The sequence below is a fragment of the Haliotis asinina genome, chromosome 2, assembly GCF_037392515.1.
Source record: "Haliotis asinina isolate JCU_RB_2024 chromosome 2, JCU_Hal_asi_v2, whole genome shotgun sequence".
NCBI classification, from domain to species: domain Eukaryota; kingdom Metazoa; phylum Mollusca; class Gastropoda; order Lepetellida; family Haliotidae; genus Haliotis; species Haliotis asinina.
The window spans coordinates 47919944-47939847 of NC_090281.1; the positions used below are offsets into that span (position 1 = coordinate 47919944).

The window sequence follows — 19904 nt, forward strand, 5'->3', positions numbered from 1 at the left end:
CAACCACTGTATCTCATAATGACGTTTGGAACGAGTAATTTAACCACTAAACAGCCGATGTCTAGGATTCAGATACTAGATGAGTGAGTGAGTGAGTGAGTGAGTGAGTGAGTGAGTGAGTGAGTGAGTGAGGGAGGGAGGGAGGGAGGGAGGGAGTGAGCTTTACGCCGCACTCAGCAATATTTCAGCTATGTGATGGCGGTTTGTAAAAAAATCGAGTCTGGACCAGACAAGCCAGTGATCAACAGCATGAGCACCGATCTGCGCAAATGGTCACAGATGACATATGTCAACCAGGTCAGCGAGCCTGACTACCCGATCCCGTTAGTCTTCTCTTACGACAAGCACAGACGTAAGTTACTAATGTTGACTATTGAGGGGAACATATTAAAGCGATAGCAATTGCCATACCACTGTAATAGTTTTTCTCCCCGTGAATTGTCTGATGTGAAGTCATTACCCGAATTAAAGTATAGTATATATGAAATGAAAACAAGCTGAAATAGTTTCAGTCTCTTTTGATAACTTACAAGAGACTTGCAACCCAGATCAAGTACACAGTTAACAGGCAACAGGGGCGGATAACTCAAATCAACGTGAAAGAATCTGGTACTTTCCGTATCTTGCGATGCGCATTTGTCAAAGGAAGACAATGACTAAACTATCAACAGTTCGACGCATCGATAGCTTTAAATTGCTATCGGAGACTCAACAATTGCAGTCCATACATTGTTCGATGCATCCTTACAGCCCTAACAGTTACCATTTAACAGTCAATAATTTAGCAGAGACGAGTAAAGAAGGTTTATATTCATTGAGAAAATTTACATTTGTACGTCACGTTTTTTGGCTAGGCCATGACATTACTTTTTCATCTCGTGAAACGTTCCGCGTCAGGAATGAAGAACGGAGCGTAGCGATGGCACGTTGAAATGCCAGTTTGGATACGTTTAGTTGTATCCTCGACACACCCTTACCTTTAATACCAAGTTACCATGAGAAAAAGGTATTCCGAGGCGACCTTACGTAGTTAAAAAGTGTGTTTAGTTTCACCCCGCTTTCAGGAGAATTCCAGCAATATTACGGCAGGGGGCACCAGTGATGGGCTTCACACATTGTACCCATGTGTGGAATCGAACCCGGATCTTCGGCGTGACAAGCAAACGCTTTAACCACTAACTACCGCATCGCCCCTGACCTTAAGTAGATAAGGTTGAAATATATGACTGTACTCATTCTATGTATGTATGTATGTATGTATGTATGTATGTATGTATGTATGTATGTATGTATGTATGTATGTATACTGGTAAGTATACACACACACACACACACACACACACTTTAGTGAATCGCTAAAACGCACCCTTCATAAAATGCACGTGCATCATGAAATTGTACATTCACTTTGTGTTGTCTATAGCAATATAGTCTACAGCAATAGGCTCTAAATAGCCACATCAATGACATTCCTCGTGCATTGTTCTAAGCCACTGCAGACGACAAGAGAATGAAAGTACTGACAGAAACTCCATGACAAAACGCCATCTGCTGTTTACTAACATTGGCATCGAAACATGAGGTGGCAGGGCACTTCAGCCTATCCAGACAGACCATCTTTCACCAAGTGCATGCATCACTAAATTGTGAAACCATGTTTCGATGAAATAAGTTCGCACATTTGGTTGAATATGGACACCAAATAACATCTAATATAAAGAAATTTGTGTATGTTCTACCATGCAAGGCGCAATGTTGAAGATGAACTAAAATTTACATGTCCTGCAAATACGCAATAGCTGAGTGTACAGACACTGCTTTCCGAAGACTAAGTGGTTATCCTTTGACTATACATTATGTTGACAGAAAAAAGAAAAATACACAAGCAAAACAAAAACACAAAAAACCCCAAAACCAACCAACCAAACAAAAAAAAACCCAACAAAAGAACAACAACAAACAATTCCAATTAAATGAAAAAAGGAACCCAGGTGTCCACGAGTGAATGGATATTCTGAATCAGAGATTTGCCACACATAGGCCTTTCACATTGCAGAGAGGGATGGTGAAAGGTAACACAACGCGTATTACGGACTGTGATGCATGATTTTGTAATGTTCAGTGACAGATATAATCATGCTTACTTTTCTAAAACTGATCATCCATCGATTTAACAGTGTGGATAACCGGGCAATCCTGTAACTTTTCCCTTTAGACACCTCTTAATCTAAAATACTTCTCTCTTTGGTTGCACCGTTGCCATAACAATGCCAAAAGTGTTATCCCCTCAATGTCGGTGTGAACTTTTTGCCTTGTAGTCGAGGCAACACAGAACCTAACCAACTGCACTGACGCATTGCATACTTATTCATTGGTCAGTTGGTCAGGGGGGTGTGGGTGTGGGTCGGATGTGATTGTTCATGACCTATACCACACACAGTGATAGATAGATAGATAGATAGATAGATAGATAGATAGATAGATAGACAGATAGACAGATAGATTGATAGATATGAATGGAAATAAATTAACTTCTCCACTAACTTGGGGAAACCTACTACAAACGGTATGTAGATTAATTTCACAAGGATCATGCATCAAAGTGGTATGAAACGTGCAAATCTCGAGCATGTAAACAGCTGCGTTTTGATGTAAAGTTTTTTAAGGATTCGACAATTTTCATTGACTTTTATCATTTCTTGAACACAAAACAATCTTGTCAACTTTACGAATTTGCTTTACAATACATCAGCCTTATATAAACTGTACCTTTAAACAGAATGGGATAATTTGCAAAATATACCTTAGAGCAGGTGACTTAAATAAGTGGCTACATGTACACTAGTGAGTTTACCTATACTAGGCACATAAAGAAACTGTGCATACAAAAATTTAAAATCTAAATTTATCAAACCTGTGCAGACACATAAGCATTTAAACTCGGAGATTAGTGACATGTATCCAACATGCATGCACGAGCCACGTTCCGTGACGTCAGTGATTTCGTCCTTGACATGCAGTACGTTGCTGCACGTGCATTTCGGGAAAGAGAAACAGGGCAAATGAATACCACACAAAACTGTCACTTTGGAAAGGTCAACCCCTGCCCTTGCGGTCGTTCAAAAAATTAAACGGCTATTGAAACACATAGCATGCGAAGGCTCACGTCTGCACAAAGTCATGAGGTCATTGGAATGGTCCGTGGGGAAATGTCTCAACAAGTGGCTGCACATTTCCACTGCCACCGGGACTCCATTTCTGCACTGGTGAGACGCTAATAAAACATAAATGACGTCAGCGACAAGCTCGCTGAACGTGGTGCCGAAATATGTACCTTAAACATTGCTATCGTACTTATCAACTGGGATAACACTTTGACAATGCACAGTATCTTTGGTATATATTGGTTTGAAGATTGTACGTGCACTATCCGACAATTTTAGGTACTGTAATTATGAATAGCGTGTTTCAAAACGATGTGTTCACCTTGAATCATGAACTGATATACTTTGATACATTCAAGCAACGGTCAAGTGTATCTCTCTCTCTCTCTCTCTCTCTCCCTCTCTCTCTCTCTCTCTCTCGTTACCCGTTAACAGTGTTTACTACTGAACACCTCAGTGTTAATTTTAAATTGTTTAAAGCACGGATATAAACCTTTAGTAACCATCGCTAAACGCTCCACACAACAAGACATATTTTGCCCTAACTCAAAATATCTGTTTCATTAAATGCAGTTCATTTCAGGTACATATATTTCTGGCACTTTAATGACCTACTCATTGCTGAATATTCCTTCACACTGGACATTTTATTACATTTGACACATAGATCATATCGCCATTACCAAGGCTTGTAGAAGAAGAAAATAAATAGACAGGCGGAATTTAGAAGTACTATCCTGGTGACGTAGAACTAAAAGTATAATATAATACTGCATGAATATTTTTTTTTGAGTTATAGTTATGAAACATAGAAAGATGTTTAGCCATGTGAAACAGAGATAAATGTTTAGGTATGTGACACAGAAATACATTTAGTCATGTCACGCACAGATACATGTTTATTTATGTGATATAAGTTACAAAATACATTGATACAATATTCTGTTCTCAGATACGAGAAAAACAACTGGAATTCATTCACGCAGTAGAATGACTCGTTTATTAACAGTTGTATAATTGCACGATCTGTCCCCCAAACCACTCAGAGCTTCCCTTGGGTGGAATCCCCAGGTAGAAGTAAGAAAAACTTTCAATACCACTGACCTGCCTGCCTGAAAGACACTTCTGAAACTTTAAAGTAAAGTCAGAAATGCTTGGAAAATGCTTTTTGGCAATTATTTGACAATGGTTGATATTTCAGATTCAAAATTCATATATAAGCATTCATCCCACCTCGACCTAATATGGCATACGAGTAATCACGATGAACTATATATATATACTATTATATATATATACTATATAAACTATTCTGTGACCCACCAGGCAGGCAGACAGGGCGATAGCGTTCATGTGGCGCATGGCTGTACATGCCGTCTCAAAATATCAGTTGCAAGTGTCTGTATCACTGCTTTTCGAAGAATCTACCTGAATTACAACAGGTGCAACTTGGCTGACGTTAACACCGTCCCGCAGACGGTAATCGTCCGATCGCCCTCGATTTTGAGAACACGGTCTTCAGCCGTTTACCACACGTCTGGAGTAATTCTTGCAAACAAAGCATAGACAAGCCTTTTATCGTCTGAAAGCTTAAATGTGGTATTAGTGAGAGCAATAACATTCTTACAGTAACCCCAAAAACAGTTTGATGAGACTCAGCTCCCAGTGTCGTACTGGTGCACGCAGAACTATGTGGCCTTGTCTTGCAGCTAGTTTGTCAGTGATGTACTGGGTAGGCTTTTTGTGCTGCCGGAGTTATTCCACGACCTGCGGATTTGTTGCCAATAAGGCACGTTACATCAAGTGAAAAAATCCTGTAAATGAGCCTTGAGATTGTTCATTGTAGGTGTGATGCTACCAGGGACACGCAGATTATGGTAACTGGAGTTATTCAAAATGATTACGTTTGGTTCGTCCTGCTGCGGTTCAAGTTCATGTTCGAACAAACCCCAAAATACCTGCCCACCCATTTCGCCATGGTAATCACCATCAGATATCTGCTGCAAAACCAAAGTTACAACCCCCATTCAGTTCCTGCGGGTACCAGCATGCAAGATAATCAGGCGCCTACCTTTGCCTGATAGTAACACTGGCACCTTAGACCGCTATGCAGGAAGCCACATCCGATCTGATGAGTGATTGGCATTACACCAGGTTTCTTCAGGGTATATAATTTGAAACCCCAAATAGAGGTATTCTTCAATTTTCCTGAGATAAACTGATCGCATGGACAGGATTGAGTTCTGCCATTCTCCTCTTTAGTGTACCTGAACCCAATTTCTACCAGAGCTATAATAAGTGACATTTATTATATCTTTGATATCTTCTTGTATTTTAGCACACGTCGGTGGGATTTTGCGTTCGTACAGTTTGTAAACTGCATTGCGTTTGACACCCTTATCAAAGTTATCCATTTTGTGTTTCCTATCTGGTTTTTATTTTGACACGACCCCTGGGGTAACTGATCTGTTTCTCAACTTTATTTAGCCAGCATTTTAAACCAAGCGTACCAGTATATTGTCCGATATCGTTGATGAATCAGTTTCAGAATAACGTTGGATAAATTCACACTTTTGAAGCAGCCCTATAAAAAATAAAAACAGCTCCATCTTCCCAAATGCTTCCCCTATACATTTTCTCTCTCCTGCCGAAAAAGACATCAACTTGCTGCGAGAACCTTGATCAACCTTACCATTGCAGTCAAGAAACCTCTCCGGCAGGTACTCTTCTGGCCTGTGCCAATCTGTTTGGTCAAAATTCATGGCATGAATATTGAAGAGAACTATTGTTCCTTTCTTGATGTCACAGCCATGGAGAGAGGTATTGCGAAGAGTCGAATGTGGTAACATCACGGTATCGGGGGGCCTGAATCGGAGAGTCTCCAAGAGAACGGCTTCAGAGAAGGGAAGACTGGAGCGGTCCTGCCAACCTGGACGTTGGTCACTGCTTACGACTGAATGTATCTCCTTTCTAACTCTCTGCTGGACATCTGGATACACTGCCATCAGACGAAATGCTTCTTCAAGGACACTCAGAGGGGGAAATGTAGCTGCACCAAATATTGCATTCATTGACAGGAAAAACCCCTTTGATACAGTTTCTGGAAACGTTTCTGAGATGTCCTCAAATGTTTGGCCAAGCTGATATGCAAAACATTCACAATGTTCCGACGTGTTGATCAATTGGTTCATTTTTCTGACATGGTATTCACTAACGCGTTTTAATCCAGCACGCAAGGTCCTTTCATATGAAGGCAGAAAATATGAAATCCATGGCAAGAAGTTGATAAAGTGAAACAAGTTTTTTCCAGAGGGAAACATTGAAATGTTTTCATATAACTCGATGCTATGCAGAAAGTCGCGATTGGTATGAATACTTGTCGATCCTCCATAGCAGACTTGGTAAATGATACTAAATACTGATGTTCTCAGTTCTTTGAAGAGATCTAAAGGAGTACCTGGTCTAACCATTGATTCAAAGTGCTCGACTTCATTGCTGATAATTTCTTCGATGGTGCTTCTGGCAGTCTGGATATACCTGTTCCATACTGGTACTAATGTTTTGTTTTGCAATTTCCAAACCTCATCAAATGGATGCAATGAGTACGTTGCATTCGTTGGCAAGATACTTAGAAGTTTTAAGCGTGGTCTGTCTGCAAAATCATCTCCTTTCCCGACGAGGGCCTCTTTGGCTAGCTGTCGGGAGTTGATCACAATGACTTCGCTCATCCCAAGCGACAGACGGAATGCAGGACCATAGTTATTGCCCAGTCGTGTCAGTGTTAAGTGAGCTTTCTCTCCCAGGAAGGGGAAATATCCTACTAGAGGTAGACACCAGGGGCCAGGAAGCACGTTGATTCCAGACGCCACGCAGAACTTTCTGAAGATGTAGATGATAAGGCAGGTAAGAAAGAACGTGAATAACGTAGGGAAGTCGAACACCGTCGCAAGACAGTTTGGAAAGTTGTGAACCTCTTCAGACATTCTGGTACTGTAGGCCAGACACACTTGATGTATTTTCTGTTGGTGGATACAAAGTAAAGCTGCTAGTGCACGGAAACAATAACGGAACTCCAATACGTTCAGCATACATTCAATTTTGTGCATATGAAAGACTTCTGGTTAGTAATAAACGAAACACATTTTTAAAAAACAAAAAAAAACAAACAAAAAAATAAACACCGTGTGGTTAATTAATACCAAGCGCTTAAAATTTGCTAAAAAGCCGTCTGCTTCTCTCTCGTCCGCAAACGAAACCGCAGACAGGTTACGTAACTCTGTCGCCAGAACCCTACAGTGACGTCATAGAAGAAACGATTTCCAGTTAAATGTATAGAAAATGTGTAGGAAGCTCGTCATTTTGCTGATTTCTCGACGTCACCAAAGACATGCCGAATTGTTGTGTCGCAGGCAATTGTTCCTTTGGGTCGGGTGATGGTGTCACTATGCACAGATTTCCACCAGACTCGGTAGTTTGTGCTTAAATTGGTTGTTAGTGTGTGCGAAGTGAGCGTTGTAGAAGCCTGTGGTATATACTAAATCGGATGGTTCGCCCCCTACCACGCTTCCAGGATAGAAAATAGAGGTCAATTGCAAGTTTCATCGAGTTTATGAAATAAAGACTGCTTACTACACATTGCTGACCAAAAGGATTTTGCATGGATATAATGCTTTCTTCCTCGGAAACGAGGTTGTGGTCGAAGTGACAATATTATCGTAAGTAATATTATTTTGACCCCTTATTTTGACCGCTTCCAAGAGTGAAATTGTTATGTTATAAGCAATGTCATGTAAAATCCAAATGTCCATCAATACAATACATATTTTACTACCAGTGGAATGTAATTTTGATTTTGTAAGTTGGTGAAAACACATTTATATAGCATTCATCCTCAGACAGGGCGCCGCCATTTTTGAAAATCGTGAAGTCACGGGCTAAAGTCCGTTAGAATTATTGAGATTATGATTTGACCTCATCAAGTTAGAAAATCAAAACTACATAAATATGTATTTGAATCATTACCAAAAGGAGTTTGCATGACACAACCTGTAACATAACCTAAGCGAGATCGGGGTCGAAGTGAAAATACTGCGCGAGAAATTTCTTCACTCGCTAAATTTACTTGGTTTGTAACGTTCACTCACCAGTATGTAGACACTTGTCAATACACGTCTTTATACTTGGTCTCCTAATCCTAATTACTTTATAATCATACTTGTATGCATTTTGAAACTTAACAAAAAGAAGCGATCTGCGAATGTATAACAGGAATGTAATATGTAGACATTTCATAGTTTTCCTATATGAATCATAATTCGCACGCCCTAGTGTATGTCGTCTGCATCATTACACTTCACGATGAAAGCAATGATTGTGTTGCAAGCTAAGACAAATTAATAAGAAAAATGCAAATATTAAAATTAAAGTTATAGGAGCAATGTCAGGCTATTACCATGTTCGAGGAATGTATCCATCAATATTCACAAAAACAAGTGATATATAATTCATCTGCATATTTCCCAAGTGATGTGTCTTAAAACAGTCTAATATACGAAAACGTGATGCATCGTCTCAGGTTTTTCACATTGCTGTATAGTTTCATTGGTTACCCAGGATAGCACACCTGGCAACTAATTGCATAATGTACGTCATTCTTTTTAAAAAGTTATTTAGTTAGCCAATAATGAGCAATCAATAAATGTATTGGCGGTTAATCCTTTGAAAGAAGGGAGTTGTTTTACATAGACACAGACACAACAGAGTGTATTCAGTATAGGTTAATAAATGTACATGCATAAACACTACCTGCTGACAAATCCACCATTTAAATCCCCATAAAACTAATTAATCAATCAGCGTGTTATCGGTTAATCCTTGATCGATCCAGACAAAAGAAATGCCAAATGGGGGCCTTTGTCGGGTAATCTAAGTCTCGGTACCACTAATTATACCTGTTATAAATTCATTAATTGATCATCAAGTGAATGATGACAAATAACGTGTAGGTTTATACCACCTAACACGGATTACAACCTAGCGACACCAAGCAATTTTGACAGAATCGTCAATGAAAACAAGGGTTGTAACTCGAAAACTAGGCAAAGCAGGAGACAAAACTAAATGATAGTAGATTGTGAGAACATTCATTTTTCTCAACAGCTTTCACGATTTCAGGTTTGTACAAACCTGTAAACGAAATAGTTTAACCCCTGAAATGTAGATGAATACTGCACAGACCCCCATTTCTATACCTACTATTACGTCACGGAGACGCGCCTCTCTGATTGTTTGAAATTTCGTTTGCGGCTGAGAATTGTGCACTGTCGACAAAAAGGTCGATATAAGGTAATTAATGATCGAAATGAGCAGTTATAATGACGAGGTTTCATTTATAACGATGTCAGCAAGTGATTTTGCATTTGTACCCTATTAGAGTATATGTGGCCTTTAACGGGATCTCCCTGACTTGGTTCATGCATGTCACCATGTCCCAGTGGCGTACATCTATGCTCATGCTGTTGGTCACTGGATTTCTGGCCCAGACTCTACTATTAACAAACTGCCGTCATATAGCTGGAATATTGCTGAGTGTGGCGCAAAACTAGACTCACTCACCCACTCACTTGTTCAGTAAAGTAAAAATAGGCACCATAATTTAGTGTATGTTCATAGTAATGTCAAAACGACGATGCATATTTTCACAGTTTTTTAAACAATCACTTAATGCCGTAACCGATTTAAATAAGTACCGAAGCACCTCAATCTTCACCTCAATCTTCGAATGGTGACGAATTGATCTTGAAGTTACGGAAATGGCCGTGTGGTGACGAATTGCGATTGAGATTACGAAAAGGGGCGAATGATGACGAATTGCTCTCGAGACTACGGAAAAGGGCGAATGGTGGCGAATTTCTCTTGGGGGTACGCCCTTTGGACTAGACAACGTTTCCTAGTAGAATTCCCATTCGCTGCTTGACTGTGATTGGTGTTAATTTCAAATTGCATGTGGTCAGTGATTGAAGTTATGCATTGCATATTGTCATTAGCAGACAGGCAGTCAGACATATAGGTGTCAGTAAACCAGACATGGAGTTTTCTCTGTGACAGAGTCCGCTTATCACAATCAACATGTTTTTTATGTAACGAGTAGATAATTTACCCGTGTACACAAACAAAAATTAGATTAGCGCTCACAACCTCATACTCCCGGCATGTATATTGCGAACCGCGAACCTATTCACTGCGCATGCGTTATGAGCGAAGCGCAGCATAGCTGTTGAAACCACTTTCACTTGGTGGTGGTGGTGTGTGTGTGGGTGTGTTTATTGAATCAAGACGTGCAGATTCATGAATATGACACGTCTTAATCCCTTACCATCATTTACCTTACGTCATACGCCATCCTCTACAATGACATCACCCCATGAGCTCGTTAACAACGTCCCAAACAATCAGTGCACACACATCCATTCCCTTCTCAACACCCACTCATCGGAAGCAAAAAATAAACACAAACGCTGCACCCCCCCCCCCCCCTCCCTCTCTATGTCTCTTGTTCTCTTTCTCACTTTCCCTCTTTCTCTTTGATTCTTACCTTGACTTACGCAGCCCTGCACAGAAGCGATATTGACAAAACGTCTTTGCTTGTTATCAACCGAGACGCCCTATATCACGTGATTGTGATTTCTTCACTAAACGGTCAAAGTGACCGAAGGCTTTAGTTATCTGAAATTCTGGGTTGAATCACAGTCAAGCAGCGAATGGGACTTCTACTAGGAAACGTTGTCTAGTCCAAATCTCGTAGCCCAGAGAGCAATTCGTCACCATTCGCCCTTTTCGTAACCTCAAGCGCAACTCGTAGCTGTTGAAACCACTTTCACTTGGTGGTGGTGGTGGTGTGTGGGTGGGTGTGTTTATTGAATCAAGACGTGCAGATTCATGAATATGATACGTCTTAATCCCTTACCATCATTTACCTTACGTCATACGCCATCCTCTACAATGACATCACCCCATGAGCTCGTTAACAACGTCCCAAACAATCAGTGCACACACATCCATTCCCTTCTCAACACCCACTCATCGGAAGCAAAAAATAAACACAAACGCTGCACCCCCCCCCCCCCTCCCTCTCTATGTCTCTTGTTCTCTTTCTCACTTTCCCTCTTTCTCTTTGATTCTTACCTTGATTTACGCAGCCCTGCACAGAAGCGATATTGACAAAACGTCTTTGCTTGTTACCAACCGAGACGCCCTATATCACGTGATTGTGATTTCTTCACTAAACGGTCAAAGTGACCGAAGGCTTTAGTTATCTGAAATTCTGGGTTGAATCACAGTCAAGCAGCGAATGGGACTTCTACTAGGAAACGTTGTCTAGTCCAAATCTCGTAGCCCAGAGAGCAATTCGTCACCATTCGCCCTTTTCGTAACCTCAAGCGCAACTCGTAGCTGTTGAAACCACTTTCACTTGGTGGTGGTGGTGGTGTGTGGGTGGGTGTGTTTATTGAATCAAGACGTGCAGATTCATGAATATGACACGTCTTAATCCCTTACCATCATTTACCTTACGTCATACGCCATCCTCTACAATGACATCACCCCATGAGCTCGTTAACAACGTCCCAAACAATCAGTGCACACACATCCATTCCCTTCTCAACACCCACTCATCGGAAGCAAAAAATAAACACAAACGCTGCACCCCCCCACCTCTCTGTGTCTCTTGTTCTCTTTCTCACTTTCCCTCTTTCTCTTTGATTCTTACCTTGACTTACGCAGCCCTGCACAGAAGCGATATTGACAAAACGTCTTTGCTTGTTACCAACCGAGACGCCCTATATCACGTGATTGTGATTTCTTCACTAAACGGTCAAAGTGACCGAAGGCTTTAGTTATCTGAAATTCTGGGTTGAATCACAGTCAAGCAGCGAATGGGACTTCTACTAGGAAACGTTGTCTAGTCCAAATCTCGTAGCCCAGAGAGCAATTCGTCACCATTCGCCCTTTTCGTAACCTCAAGCGCAACTCGTAGCTGTTGAAACCACTTTCACTTGGTGGTGGTGGTGTGTGGGTGGGTGTGTTTATTGAATCAAGACGTGCAGATTCATGAATATGACACGTCTTAATCCCTTACCATCATTTACCTTACGTCATACGTCATACGCCATCCTCTACAATGACATCACCCCATGAGCTCGTTAACAACGTCCGAAACAATCAGTGCACACACATCCATTCCCTTCTCAACACCCACTCATCGGAAGCAAAAAATAAACACAAACGCTGCACCCCCCCCTCCCTCTCTGTGTCTCTTGTTCTCTTTCTCACTTTCCCTCTTTCTCTTTGATTCTTACCTTGACTTACGCAGCCCTGCACAGAAGCGATATTGACAAAACGTCTTTGCTTGTTATCAACCGAGACGCCCTATATCACGTGATTGTGATTTCTTCACTAAACGGTCAAAGTGACCGAAGGCTTTAGTTATCTGAAATTCTGGGTTGAATCACAGTCAAGCAGCGAATGGGACTTCTACTAGGAAACGTTGTCTAGTCCAAATCTCGTAGCCCAGAGAGCAATTCGTCACCATTCGCCCTTTTCGTAACCTCAAGCGCAACTCGTAGCTGTTGAAACCACTTTCACTTGGTGGTGGTGGTGTGTGGGTGGGTGTGTTTATTGAATCAAGACGTGCAGATTCATGAATATGACACGTCTTAATCCCTTACCATCATTTACCTTACGTCATACGTCATACGCCATCCTCTACAATGACATCACCCCATGAGCTCGTTAACAACGTCCCAAACAATCAGTGCACACACATCCATTCCCTTCTCAACACCCACTCATCGGAAGCAAAAAATAAACACAAACGCTGCACCCCCCCCCCCCCCTCCCTCTCTGTGTCTCTTGTTCTCTTTCTCACTTTCCCTCTTTCTCTTTGATTCTTACCTTGACTTACGCAGCCCTGCACAGAAGCGATATTGACAAAACGTCTTTGCTTGTTATCAACCGAGACGCCCTATATCACGTGATTGTGATTTCTTCACTAAACGGTCAAAGTAACCTAAGGCTTTAGTTATCTGAAATTCTGGGTTGAATCACAGTCAAGCAGCGAATGGGACTTCTACTAGGAAACGTTGTCTAGTCCAAATCTCGTAGCCCAGAGAGCAATTCGTCACCATTCGCCCTTTTCGTAACCTCAAGCGCAACTCGTCACCATACGGCCCTTTACGTAACTTCAAGATCAATTCGTCACCATTCGCCCTTTTCCGTAACCTCGAGAGCCCCTTTTCGTAACTTCAAGATCAATTCATAACCATTCGCTCCTATTTGTTTTTATCATTTTAGAATATTTATGTGCGCGTGAGGATTGAGGTGCTTCGGTACTTAACATGCGTAGAGAATCTTGACGTTGTGAGTGGACAAAAGATTGGACAGCCCGTGGACTGTAGTTGTTGCGAGTTGAAGTCGTACCAAGTTACAATGAGAAAAAGGTATTCCGAGGCGACCTTACGTAGTTAAAAAGTGTGTTTAATTTCACCCCGCTTTCAGGAGAATTCCAGCAATATTACGGCGGGGGGACCCCAGTGATGGGCACATTCACACATTGTACCCATTTGTGGAATCGAACGCGGATCTTCGGCGTGACAAGCGAACGCTTTAACCACTAACTACCGCATCGCCCCTGACTTTAAGTAGATAAGGTTGAAATATATGATTGTACTCATTCTGTGTGTGTGTGTGTGTGTATGTATGTATGTATGTATGTATGTATGTATGTATGTATGTATGTATGTATGTATGTATGTATGTATGTATGTATGTATGTATGTATGTATGTATGTATGTATGTATGTATGTATGTATGGCTAAAACGCACCCTTCATAAAATGCATGTGCATCATGAAATTGTGCATTCACTTTGTGCTGAAGCCTATAGCAATAGGCTCTCAATAGCCACATCAATGACATTCCTCGTGCATTGTTCTAAGCCACTGTAGACGACAAGAGAATGAAAGTACTGGCAGAAACTCAATGACAAAACGCCATCTGCTGTTTGCTAACATTGGCATCGAAACATGAGGTGGCAGGGCACTTCAGCCTATCCAGACAGACCATCTCAAACCTGTAGGCCTGATGCAACAATACCAGGCGTGTTCATGACAGACAGAGGTCAGGTCGACCATGAGTTACCACCGCGCCCAAAATCACTACATCCAGCAGGGAATACTGCTGAGTGTGGCGTTAAACAGCCAAAATATAAGTTACGATCGATGTTGATGCTGTTGATCATTGGACTGAGTGGTCCAAACTCGCTTATTATAGCTAAAATATTGCCGACGTTACACGACAAACCAACCAATCATATTTAGTTGTATCGTATTATTTGTTGTTTGGATTCAGAATATACATTTTATAACCGCTTCTTTCACCAAGTGCATGCATCACTAAATTGTGAAACCATGTCTCGATGAAATAAGTTCGCACATTTGGTTGAATATGGACACCAAATAACATCTAATACTAAAACATAAAACACAAATGACGACAAACTCGCCGAACGTGGTGCCGAAATGTGTACCTTTGACATTGTTACCGTACTTATCAACTGGGATAACATTTTGACAATGCACAGTTTCTTAGGTATATATTGGTTTGAAGATTTTACGTGCGCTATCCGACAATTTTAGGTACTGTAACTATAAATAATAAATAAACATGAAATCATGAAATTATGAATAGCGAGTTTCAAAACTATGTATTCACCTAGAATCATTAATTGTCGTCTCTCTCTCTCTCTTTCTCTCTCTCTCTCTGTTTACTACAGTTTACTACTGAACACCTCAGTGTTTATTTTGAATTGTTTAAAGCACGGATATAAACCTTTAGTAACCATCGCTAAACGCTCTACACAAGACATATTTTGTCATAACTCAAAATATCTGCTTCATTAAATGCAGTTCATTTCAGGTACATATATTTCTGGCACTTTATTGAGCTACTCATTGCTGAATATTCCTTCACACTGAACATTTTATTACATTTGACACGTAGAACATATCGCCATTACCAAGGCTTGTAGAAGAGGAAAATAAACAGACAGACGGAATTTAGAAGTACTATCCTGGTGACGTAGAACTAAAAGTATAATATAATACTGCATGAATACTTTTTTTAGGTTTAGTTATGAAACATAGAAAGATGTTTAGCCATGTGACACAGAGATAGATGTTTAGGTATGTGACACAGAAATACGTTTAGTCATGTCACGCACAGATAAATGTGTATTTATGTGATATAAGTTACAAAATACATTGATACAATATTCGGTTCTCAGATACGAGAAAAAACTGGAATTCATTCACGCAGTAGAATGACTCGTTTATGAAGACAGTTGTATAATTGCACGATCTGTCCCCAAAACCACTCCGAGCTTCCCTTGGGTGGAATATCCAAGTAGAAGTAAGAAAAACTTTCAATACCAATGACCTGCCTGCCTTACAGGCACTTCTGAAATTCTAAAGTAAGGACATGAGATAATGGTTGATATTTCAGATTCAAAATTCATATATAAGCATTCAAACCACCTTGACCTAATATGACATTTGAGTAATCACGATGTACTATTTCCTAATCATAATGATTACTCGAAATATGTTGGACAAAAAACATGGTAGAAACACTTCGAAGAAAACACTATTCTGAGACTCACCAGACAGGCAGACAGGGTGATAGGGTTCATGTGGCCCATGGCTGTACATGGCAGGGCCGTCTCAAAATATCAGTTGCAAGTGTCTGTAATCTACCTGAATTACAACAGGTGCAACTTGGCTGACGTTAACACCGTCCCGCAGACGGTAATCGTCCGATCGCCCTCGATTTTGAGAACACGGTCTTCAGCCGTTTACAACACGACAAGAGTAATTCTTGCAAACAAAGCATAGAGAAGCCTTTTAACGCCTGAAAGCTTAAGTGTGGTATTAGTGAGAACAATAACATTCTTACAGTAACCACAAAACAGTTCGATGAGATTCAGCTCCCAGTGTCGTACTGGTGCACGCAGAACTATGTGGCCTTGTCTTGTAGCTAGTTTGTCAGTGATGTACTGGGTTGGCTTTTTGCACTGCCGGAGTTATTCCATGACCTGGGGATTTGTTGCCAATAAGGCACGTTACATCAGGTGAAAAAATCCTGTAAATGAGCCTTGAGATTGTTCATTGTAGGTGTGATGCTACCAGGGACACGCAGACTATGGTAACTGGAGTTATTCAAAATGATAACTTTTGGTTCATCCTGCAGCGGTTAAAGCTCATGTTCGAACAAACCCCCAAATACCGGCCCATCCATTTCGCCATGGTAATCACCATCAGATATCTTGGCTGCAAAACCAAAGTTACGGCCCCCATTCAGTTCCTGCGGGTACCAGCATGCAAGATAATCAGGCGCCTACCTTTGCCTGATAGTAACACTGGCACCTTAGACCTCTATGCAGGAAGCCACATCCGATCTGATGAGTGATTGGCATTACACCAGGTTTCTTCAGGGTATATAATTTGAAACCCCAAATAGAGGTATTCTTCAACTGTTCTGAGATAAACTGATCGCATGGACAGGATTGAGTTCTGTCCATTGGGTACCTGAACCCAATTTCTACCAGAGCTACAATAAGTGACATTTATTATATCTTTGATATCTTCTTGTATTTTAGCACACGTCGGTGGGATTTTGCGTTCGTACAGTTTGTAAACTGCATGGCGTTTGACTCCCTTATCAAAGTTATCCATTTTGTGTTTCCTACCTGGTTTTTATTTTGACACGACCCCTGAGGTAATTGATCTGTTTCTCAACTTTGTAAATGTGACAAAGTGTCAAATTAAGGACTTTATACATTCCACTGTAAATCTTGTCATAGCTGACCAAAGGTTTCTCCGTTTGTTTCGCCAGTATGAAATACTGACAAAAATTTGGAATTAATTGTTCTGCAGACATCGCATGTTGCCAGTTTAGTGCTCATATACGAAGTGAAACTTGTATGGGAGAGCAAGATTATATATGCGATTTGAATTAAGACTTTCTTTCGTAAATATTTTGAATATAACTTCTACAAGAGTTCCATATTTTTCACAAATCGACAAAACAGTCATGTATGTTATTTATTTAGTTGAGGTTACATGAATAAATATAGTCTGTATTACAAATCTGCAGTTTGTACTTGGAATATTTACGAATGTTGTTAAACGCCAAAATTTCCTACTTTAAATTCGCCCGTCAAGTGCGCTTCTTTTTATCTCAGCTTTACTATCCAACTAGGCAGAGTCTGCATGCATCATGTATGTGCCTTCATCTTATGTCAGATTCATCACATTGATATTGAAGCCAGAAAGGATTTTCCAAGCATTCTGGCTTTATTTTATTTAGTCAGCATTTTAAACCAAGCGTACCATTATATTGTTCGATATCGTTGATGAATCAGTCTCAGAATAACGTTGGATAAATTCACACTTTTGAAGCAGCCCTATAAAAAATAAAAACAGCTCCATCTTCCCAAATGCTTCCCCTATACATTTTCTCTTTCCTACCGAAAAAGACATCAACTTGCTGCGAGAACCTTGATCAACCTTACCATTGCAGTCAAGAAACCTCTCCGGCAGGAATTCTTCTGGCCTGTGCCAATCTGTTTGGTCAAAATTCATGGCATGAATATTGAAGAGAACTATTGTTCCTTTCTTGATGTCATAGCCATGGAGAGAGGTATTGCGAAGAGTCGAATGTGGTAACATCACGGTATCGGGGGGCCTGAATCGGAGAGTCTCCAAGAGAACGGCTTCAGGGAAGGGCAGACTGGAGCGGTCCTGCCAACCTGGACGTTGGTCACTGCTTACGACTGAATGTATCTCCTTTCTAACTCTCTGCTGGACATCTGGATACACTGCCACCAGACGAAATGCTTCTACAAGAACACTCAGAGGGGGAAATGTAACTGCACCAAATATTGCATTCATTGACAGGAAAACCCCTTTTGATACAGTTTCTGGAAACGTTTCTGAAATGTCCTCAAATGTTTGACCAAGCTGATATGCAAAACATTCACAATGTTCCGACGTGTTGATCAATTGGTTCATTTTTCTGACATGGTATTCACTAACGCGTTTTAATCCAGCACGCAAGGTCCTTTCATATGAAGGCAGAAAATATGAAATCCATGGCAAGAAGTTGATAAAGTGAAACAAGTTTTTTCCAGAGGGAAACATTGAAATGTTTTCATATAACTCGATGGTATGCAGAAAGTCGCGACTGGTATGAATACTTGTCGATCTTCCATAGCAGACTTGGTAAATGATACTAAATACTGATGTTCTCAGTTCTTTGAAGAGATCTAAAGGAGTACCTGGTGTAACCATTGATTCAAAGTGTTCGACTTCATTGCTGATAATTTCTTCGATGGTGCTTCTGGAAGTCTGGATATACCTGTTCCATACTGGTACTAATGTTTTGTTTTGCAATTTCCAAACCTCATCAAATGGATGCAATGAGTACGTTGCATTCGTCGGCAAGATACTTAGAAGTTTTAAGCGTGGTCTGTCTGCAAAATCATCTCCTTTCCCGACGAGGGCCTCTTTGGCTAGCTGTCGGGAGTTGATCACAATGACTTCGCTCATCCCAAGCGACAGACGGAAAGCAGGGCCATATCTATTGCCCAGTCGTGTCAGTGTTAAGTGAGCTTTCTCTCCCAGGAAGGGGAAATATCCTACTAGAGGTAGACACCAGGGGCCAGGAAGCACGTTGATTCCAGAAGCCACGCAGAACTTTCTGAAGGTGAAGATGATAAGGCAGGTAAGAAGGAACGTGAATAACGTAGAGAAGTCGAACACCGTTACAAGGCAATTTGGAAAGTCGTGAACCTCTTCAGACATTCTGGTACTGTAGGCCAGACACCCTTGATGTATTTTCTGTTGGTGGATACAAAGTAAAGCTGCTAGTGCACGGAAACAATTACGGAACTCCAATACGTTCAACATACATTCAATTTTGTGTTTCGTTATTTTTTAAATGCATCAGATAGTTTAATATAACACAACTCAGTGTCACATCTGGCATATTCTCTAGTGTTACGATGGCAGATGAATACACACATCCCACATTATAGGTAACGGACGAATGGAGATTGCAATCAACGTAGATTCTTCACAATGTCCACTGTCTATGATTGTAGTGTCTCTAAAAAATCTCAAAACTGTTTATTGTTAGGTCTTTATGATGAGTTAATAACTGGAGGCTTTGCTGATGTAGGGGAGATATTAAACAAACTGTTCTCGAGTGTACGATACAGCCAAGGCAAGGCGGATGAATTACCGTGTTTGTATTGTAGAGTTTCGTGGAATCACAAATGTTTCAGACAGACAGACAGACAGACGTTTATTCAATATTTCAAGCCATATGACCTATAAAGTGCAGATGTGTTGTGGTTTTTTTTTATTACATTGCACAGCGACGTGGAGATATAGACATACATACATATGTTTAGGTCTAATTTCAAAAATCGTTTTAGGAATACTTGAACAGCTAGTATTTTATTGATATTTGTGAAGTTTAACAGGTTTTTCATTTCATGTTCATCTTTGCAAACAGTTGAGAGCTTTAGATCATAGGATATATTTGTTTCTAAGAAACTGGTAATGTTACCATGAAAACTACATGAAACTGATATGACATAAACTATGGTTTTATCATGTATGT

General features: G+C 40.6%; 2 protein-coding genes across 2 annotated transcripts; both read right to left on the bottom strand.

The window, feature by feature from the left end:
• Nucleotides 1–5659: 5659 nt before the first annotated feature.
• LOC137271854 (cytochrome P450 1A1-like) lies at nucleotides 5660–7147 on the bottom strand. The gene is made up of 2 exons (XM_067804245.1): nucleotides 6746–7147; nucleotides 5660–6304 (listed from the first exon to the last, which is right to left on the bottom strand). The coding sequence occupies exons 1-2, from the start codon at nucleotides 7145–7147 to the stop codon at nucleotides 5660–5662; spliced, it is 1047 nt and encodes a 348-aa protein (XP_067660346.1).
• Nucleotides 7148–16469: 9322 nt separating this feature from the next.
• Nucleotides 16470–19081, bottom strand: LOC137271855 (cytochrome P450 1A1-like). The gene is made up of 3 exons (XM_067804246.1): nucleotides 18680–19081; nucleotides 17609–18238; nucleotides 16470–16580 (listed from the first exon to the last, which is right to left on the bottom strand). The coding sequence occupies exons 1-3, from the start codon at nucleotides 19079–19081 to the stop codon at nucleotides 16470–16472; spliced, it is 1143 nt and encodes a 380-aa protein (XP_067660347.1).
• Between the last annotated feature and the right edge of the window lie 823 nt (nucleotides 19082–19904).

Excerpts from the sequence above, each read along its gene's own strand:
- LOC137271855 (XM_067804246.1), bottom strand. The coding sequence starts at position 19,081 with ATGTCTGAAGAGGTTCACGACTTTCCAAATTGCCTTGTAACGGTGTTC. Across the intron at positions 18,239-18,679 it reads CATTGCATCCATTTGATGAG|CTTGGTCAAACATTTGAGGA; the intron begins GTTTGGAAATTG and ends TTTGCATATCAG. Across the intron at positions 16,581-17,608 it reads CGATATCGAACAATATAATG|GAACTGAATGGGGGCCGTAA; the intron begins GTACGCTTGGTT and ends TGGTACCCGCAG.
- LOC137271854 (XM_067804245.1), bottom strand. The coding sequence starts at position 7,147 with ATGTCTGAAGAGGTTCACAACTTTCCAAACTGTCTTGCGACGGTGTTC. Across the intron at positions 6,305-6,745 it reads CATTGCATCCATTTGATGAG|CTTGGCCAAACATTTGAGGA; the intron begins GTTTGGAAATTG and ends TTTGCATATCAG.